Source organism: Clupea harengus, chromosome 26, assembly GCF_900700415.2.
Source record: "Clupea harengus chromosome 26, Ch_v2.0.2, whole genome shotgun sequence".
NCBI lineage: Eukaryota > Metazoa > Chordata > Actinopteri > Clupeiformes > Clupeidae > Clupea > Clupea harengus.
The window spans coordinates 2780393-2788286 of NC_045177.1; the positions used below are offsets into that span (position 1 = coordinate 2780393).

Below are 7894 nucleotides of genomic sequence, written 5' to 3' on the forward strand. Positions count from 1 at the left end.
CAACGTGGAACTACAAATGAAAATAGTCTGGATTGCCGTGCTTGCACGGACGGCAGTGCCAAACGACGCTCACTAGACGAGCGCAGCGTCCTGGGTGTAACATTTGCCCTTACAAGAGCATTTAGGTAGGTGGGAGCAGAACCAGTAAGCACTCTGTAGGCAAGCATAAGTGACTTGAACTTAATGCGAGCAGCTACTGGCAGCCAGTGGAGCTTGATGAGTAGCGGGGTGACGTGTGCCCTTTTCGGTTGGTTGAACACCAGACGCGCCGCCGCGTTCTGGATCATCTGTAGTGGTTTCACCACGCAAGCCGGCAGGCCCGTTAGGAGGGCGTTGCAGTAGTCAAGGCGGGAGCTCACCAAGGTTTGCACCAGCAGCTGGGTGGCATACTGGGTTAGGTACGGCCTGATTTTGCGGATGTTGTATAGCGCAAAGCGGCACGACCTGGAGACAGAGGCGATGTGGGCCGTGAAGGTCAGTTGGTCATCAATAATGACCCCGAGGTTTCTTGCTGTTTTGGATGGAGCAAGAGATAAAGAGTCAGTATTGATCTTGATGTTGTGGTGGATGACCTGTTTGGCTGGGAAGACCATCAGTTCCGTTTTGGCCAGGTTCAGCTGAAGGTGGTGATTTTTCATCCATGTGGATATATCAGCGAGACAGTCCGAAATCCGCGTCGAGACCGTGGTGTCCTCAGGAGGGAAAGACAGAAACAGTTGAGTATCATCGGCATAACAGTGGTAGGAAAAACCATGCGAGCGGATGATAGGGCCCAACGAGGTGGTGTAAATGGCAAAGAGAAGTGGTCCCATCACCGAGCCTTGGGGCACCCCAGTGGTGAGGCGGTGAGGTACAGACAGCTGACCTTGCCATGACACGTTGAACGAGCGCCCAGTGAGGTAGGATTCAAACCAGGAGTGCGCATTGCCAGAAATGCCCATACTTGACAGTATGGACAGAAGGATGCGGTGGTTGACTGTATCAAACGCAGCTGATAAGTCAAGCAGGACGAGAGCCGAGGATTGAGCTGCTGCTCTAGCTGTTTTTAAGGCCTCCATTACAGACAACAGGGCTGTTTCGGTGGAGTGACCGCTTTTGAAGCCAGACTGGTTCGGATCGAGGAGATTGTTCTTTGACAGGAACTCGGTGACCTGTTTGGAAGCTGCCCTCTCAATGGTTTTAGATAGGAGCGTGAGAAGTGAGACCGGTCGATAGTTTTCCACCTGAGTGGGATCGAGAGACGGCTTCTTGAGCAGCGGCGTTACCCGAGCCACTTTGAAAAGAGAAGGAAATGTTCCAGAATTAAATGAAGCATTAACCACCTGTGTTATTGCCGGTAAGACGGCAGGCGATATGGCTTGAAGGATGTTGGATGGGATGGGGTCCAGCGGGCATGTAGTTGGACGGCTACCTGTTAGGATTTTGGAGACCTCACTCTCGCTGAGAGGGATGAAAGAAGGAAAAGATGAGCTATTGACGGTTGCGCCCTTAGGGGAGGGGGACAGTTGGTCGAACTGTTGCCCGATGGCTGCCACTTTCTCTGTGAAAAAGGAAGCAAAGTTATCAGCAGTGAGGTTAGTAGCTGGGGGGGGAGGAGGAGGGTAGAGCAGAGTTTTGAAGGTGGAGAATAGTTTCCGAGCGTCAGTTGCACCTCTTCAATGTCCTATCCAGTTAAAGGCAAAAAGCCTTCTCTTATGGAGAGAATAGAGATACTATGGAAATACTTTAATCATGTAACACTATCTACAGTCTGTTGCATTTGAAAGAGAGAAAGTGTCTGCCATGATTTTACTCCAGCTCTGTAACTCGTGTCTCTGTATCTCTGTATACATTTATATTTACTCTCTAGGTAGACGCTTATCCTATTGACCACTTTCGTCCTAAATGACTTCCACATGAGGTACAATTCTAGCAAATAGTCAATATGAAGTGAATAGTATATAGTATATCTCTGTTTACATTTATATTTAGTCTCTAGTTAGATACCTTTATTCTAAGTGACTTCTGAGTAGGGCTAGGAGACGTGAACTACATGTTTTATCACCGTAGTTTGAACTAGATGGACAGTATCGGAATTAGATCACAGTGTTTAAAGTCATCATTTTTCCACCTTAAAAACATAGCTAAAGTCCTGCCATTTATAAATCAAAAAGATGCTGAAAAACTGATTCATGCCTTTATTTCAAGCTGTCTTGATTATTGTAATGCAATCCTTACTGGCCTCCCAAAAAAAACAACTGAGAGACTTCAGCTCATTCAAAACTCTGCAGCTCGGCTATTAACCAGAACCAAGAGGAGAGAGCACATTAGTCCAGTTTTAGCTGCTCTGCTCAATACTGAATAATTTTTTATTTTTTTGCACTATATCTGAGTTATGTTTCTTTGATGTCTTTGCATGTAATTTCTTTGTGCATATTATGTATTTGCTGTAAAGCACTTTGAGCTGCATTCTTTTGCATGGAAGGTGCTATATAAATAAAGTTGTATTATTATTATTATTATTATTATTATTATTATTATAATTATTATCTAAAGTTCAGACACTTAATATTGGGTTTGTTTTAGCAAAAGGACAGAAATTATACAAAAATAATGAAAACAACATTTTCCAAAAAGGTAATAATATTACGAAAGAGGTTATATAAGGTTTAGGTTTGAAAATGATTTTGTTTATATAAGATAATAGATAGATAGATAGATAGATAAACTTTTATTAATCCCGTGAGGGGAAATTCAGTTGTCATAGCAGCAAGGTAGTAGGAATAGGAATCAAGTATCTATATACATAACATCAAAAATAAATTAATACAAATTTGAATAAGAATAAAATAAATAGATAAAATAAATAGACAACATAGCACAACTCCGCTGGCGTACATTACATAAAACCTATGTTCGGTTGTGTTGGTTGTGGGGTATATTGTGGATAATAGTTTATAATCTATTATTTTATACATTTGATCGTGTATCATTAGTTGCAAACTGCATCCTCCAAAATGAATACACTGAATCAACAGCTCTCCAAATTAGTGTAAACAAATACTGGATAAACAAACAAATGAAAAAGATGAAACTATTTTGAATTAACAAACAAATACAGAATACTGTAAACTTCATTAATGCAAGATTTACAGTAGGACTGGGCCCCAGTATTTGTTTGTTAATTCACAATTGGGTGGCCACGGGTCCTTAAAATCTCTTAAATACACTTTTACTAATAATATATTCATAATATTTCATGCCTAATGCAAATTACTAACCTGTCCTAAATTCAGATTGGAGGGGTCTTAAATGTTTTTAGTCACGCCACTGCAAGAGTTTCTCTAGTCTTTCAAACTGTAGAAGAAGAAGAAGAATTAAAGTGGACAGTCCGCTTCTTTAACAACCATAGAATAATAATAAGAAGAAAGTGTAGGCAACTCTTTGGTAATGCCCAGGAGAGTTAGGTAGGTAACTGTTTGCCCAGGAGAGTTAGGTAGGTAACTGTTTGCCCAGGAGAGTTAGGTAGGCAACTGTTTGCCCAGGAGAGTTAGGTAGGCAACTGTTTGCTAATGGCCTGGAGGGTTAGGTAGGCAACTGTTTGCCCAGGAGAGTTAGGTAGGTAACTGTTTGCCCAGGAGAGTTAGGTAGGTAACTGTTTGAGCAGGAGTGTTAGGTAGACAACTGTTTGAGCAGGAGTGTTAGGTAGACAACTGTTTGCACTTAGTTTGACATAGTTAGGCTACCGGTGTATTTTGTTTTCCATTTTTGACTGTGCCAACATTTCCACCAGTGGCCAATAATATATTACATCTATTTTATTTCAAAAGCAGACATTGGAAATATCCGTGTGCTTTATTTCATGCCTATAAAAAATATCTCAAACTTCATGCGTGGCGTAGTCTGTATTGATGGTATTACAAACTTCATGCGTGGCGTAGTCTGTATTGATGGCAAACTTCATGCGTGGCGTAGTCTGTATTGATGGCAAACTTCATGCGTGGCGTAGTCTGTATTGATGGCAAACTTCATGCGTGGCGTAGTAGTCTGTATTGATGGCAAACTTCATGCGTGGCGTAGTCTGTATTGATGGTATTACAAACTGCATGCGTGGCGTAGTCTGTATTGATGGTATTACAAACTTCATGCGTGGCGTAGTCTGTATTGATGGCAAACTTCATGCGTGGCGTAGTCTGTATTGATGGTATTACAAACTTCATGCGTGGCGTAGTCTGTATTGATGGCAAACTTCATGCATGGCGTAGTCTGTATTGATGGTATTACAAACTTCATGCGTGGCGTAGTCTGTATTGATGGCAAACTTCATGCGTGGCGTAGTCTGTATTGATGGCAAACTTCATGCGTGGCGTAGTCTGTATTGATGGTATTACAAACTTCATGCGTGGCGTAGTCTGTATTGATGGCAAACTGCATGCGTGGCGTAGTCTGTATTGATGGTATTACAAACTTCATGCGTGGCGTAGTCTGTATTGATGGTATTACAAACTGCATGCGTGGCGTAGTCTGTATTGATGGTATTACAAACTTCATGCGTGGCGTAGTCTGTATTGATGGCAAACTTCATGCGTGGCGTAGTCTGTATTGATGGTATTACAAACTTCATGCGTGGCGTAGTCTGTATTGATGGTATTACAAACTTCATGCGTGGCGTAGTAGTCTGTATTGATGGTATTACAAACTTCATGCGTGGCGTAGTCTGTATTGATGACAAACTTCATGCGTGGCGTAGTCTGTATTGATGGCAAACTTCATGCGTGGCGTAGTCTGTATTGATGGTATTACAAACTTCATGCGGTGGCGTAGTAGTCTGTATTGATGGTATTACAAACTTCATACGGTGGCGTAGTAGTCTGTATTGATGGTATTACAAACTTCATACGGTGGCGTAGTCTGTATTGATGGCAAACTTCATGCGTGGCGTAGTAGTCTGTATTGATGGTATTACAAACTTCATGCGTGGCGTAGTCTGTATTGATGGTATTACAAACTTCATGCGTGGCGTAGTCTGTATTGATGACAAACTTCATGCGTGGCGTAGTCTGTATTGATGGCAAACTTCATGCGTGGCGTAGTCTGTATTGATGGTATTACAAACTTCATGCGTGGCGTAGTCTGTATTGATGGTATTACAAACTTCATGCGTGGCGTAGTCTGTATTGATGGTATTACAAACTTCATGCGTGGCGTAGTCTGTATTGATGGCAAACTTCATGCGTGGCGTAGTCTGTATTGATGGTATTACAAACTTCATGCGTGGCGTAGTCTGTATTGATGGTATTACAAACTTCATGCGTGGCGTAGTCTGTATTGATGGTATTACAAACTTCATGCGGTGGCGTAGTCTGTATTGATGGTATTACAAACTTCATGCGTGGCGTAGTCTGTATTGATGGTATTACAAACTTCATGCGTGGCGTAGTCTGTATTGATGGTATTACAAACTTCATGCGTGGCGTAGTCTGTATTGATGGTATTACAAACTTCATGCATGGCGTAGTCTGTATTGATGGTATTACAAACTTCATGCGTGGCGTAGTCTGTATTGATGGCAAACTTCATGCGTGGCGTAGTCTGTATTGATGGCAAACTTCATGCGTGGCGTAGTCTGTATTGATGGTATTACAAACTTTTTTTTTAACTCCTTAGTCCATTGCACTGTTGCACTGTTTGTTTGTTTGTATTGTATTGTATTGTATTGTATTGTATTGTATTGTGTTGTATATTTTGTGTAAGCACACTGAGAGTCACTTTACCAAGTCAAATTCCTTGTTTGTGCAAACTTACTTGGCCAATAAAACCTGATTCTGATTCTGATTCTGTATTGATGACAAACTTCATGCAAAGGCGTAGTCTGTATTGATGGTATTACTAACTGCATGCGGTGGCACAGTACTGTAGATAACTATAATACCAGAAAGCCACCCACTTCCAGATGAGATACAAGTCTAGCAAATAGCCCATCAATCATAGAATCAAACATAAAAATATGTTTCAGTGTTGCAGGACTTGTAAACAAGATAGAGGAGAAGAGAGAGGATGTTTTAAAAATATATAGTTTCTAATATTATAGGAGACATTCAAAGGATCCAGTCAAACAAAAGAAAGAAGACTGAGGAAAAAAGAAACAAAGAGAGACATAACAATCACTCCCAGTGCAGGAAGACTTCATACCAGAAATGACATCAGCGACTGGACACCAGAGAGAAACGACATGAATGCTCTCAGTGTTTCAAAACCTTTGCTGGCCCTTCCGCCCTGGCAGTTCATCAACGAATACACACAGGAGAAAAGCCCCATCAGTGCAGTACATGTGGGAAGCGTTTCAGAAGTAACTCACATCTCACCGTCCATAACATAATCCATACCGGAGAAAAGCCACATCAGTGTTCTCAGTGTGGAAGGGCCTTTAATCAAATGTGCAATCTCAAGAGACACCAGAAGATCCATATTGGGGAAAAGCTGTATCGGTGTTCAACATGTGGGATGAGTTTCAGGAGTAGCTCAAAACTTACCACCCATCAGCTGACACATACAGTAGGAAAGCCTTATCAGTGTTCTCAGTGTGGAAAGGCCTTTAATCAAATATCTGAGCTCAAGGTTCACCAGGAAATACATAGCAGAGAAAAGACTTATCAGTGTAGTACATGTGGGAAGGGTTTCAGGAGTAGCTCAGAACTCAACGTCCATCAGATTATACATGCTTTTCCACATAAGTGTTCTGACTGTGGAAAGGCCTTTAGTCAAATGTCTCATCTTGAAGTACATAAAAAAATACATGCAATTAAAAAGTCCCATCAGTGTTCTCAGTGTGGAAAGGGCTTTAAGCAAATGTGTAATCTGAAAAAACACCAGAGGATCCATACTGGGGAAAAGCTGTATCAGTGTACTACATGTGGGAAGAGTTTCAGGTTTAGCTCAAATCTAGCCACCCATCAGATTACCCATGCGGGAGAAAAGCTACATCGGTGTTCTCAGTGTGGAAAATCCTTCAATTTAAAGCATCATCTCAAGTTACATCAGAGGATCCATACTGGGGAAAAGCCGTATTTGTGTACTTCGTGTGGGAAAAGTTTTAGGAGTAGCTCACATCTCACCACCCATCAGATCACGCATACAGGAGAAAAACCTTATCAGTGTTCTCTCTGTGGAAAGGCCTTTAATAGAATATCTAGTCTCAAGGTACACCAGAAACTACATTCAAGAGGAACGTCCCCTCAGTGAAGTACATGAAGTACCATGTGCTGGAAATAAGTGTGTTCAGTGTGGCAGACCCCTGAGTCAAAGGTGTCACCTCAACATATGCACTCTAAGATGTCGGACATGAGAAATACCATGACGGCGTATACACTTCCACAGATGCCACCAGATATCAGATCAAACATACTGGGAGAACCTTACGAATGCTACAATATGTGGAAAAGCTTACCAAAGGAAAACTCTGATATGAGTGTTCTCAGTGTGGTCGACCCCTGAATCAAAGCTGTCATCTCTTTTATATGTAAAAAAGTGAATAATGTCCACTTAATTAAAAATGGCAATCACCAGAGAGTCCATGCTGGGGAGAAACTTTGACTCTGATCTTATATTCAGATATATATATACCCATAGGGTGTTTTAAGTGCATTGTGTTTGCCTCCTGGTATGAAATGTGACGTATAAATAAAGTTTGATTTTATTTAAACCACCCTCTTAAAACTTTCTGTCACAAAGCCACAGTGTGTTAAAGCACCTACATCTCATGAAACATTAATATAACGCGTAATGTCTTTATGTCAAACAACCTGTGTGAGTGTCTGTGCAGATGTAATGAGTTAAAGCACATGGGTGTCACAAAGCATATGATGTAATGAGTGTGTGTGTGTGTGTGTGTGTGTGTGTGAAAATGTGAAACATT

The 7894-nt window shown here is 41.5% G+C and overlaps 1 protein-coding gene across 1 annotated transcript; it reads left to right on the forward strand.

Moving 5' to 3' along the window:
• The first annotated feature begins 5783 nt into the window (after positions 1-5783).
• Positions 5784-7681, forward strand: LOC122128887 (zinc finger protein 214-like). The gene has a single exon (XM_042703912.1). It carries the CDS (start codon positions 6415-6417, stop codon positions 7219-7221), a length of 807 nt encoding a protein of 268 aa, XP_042559846.1. The 5' UTR covers positions 5784-6414; the 3' UTR covers positions 7222-7681.
• Positions 7682-7894: the final 213 nt, after the last annotated feature.

Coding starts and splice junctions, on each gene's coding strand:
- LOC122128887 (XM_042703912.1), top strand. CDS start 6,415: ATGTGCAATCTCAAGAGACACCAGAAGATCCATATTGGGGAAAAGCTG.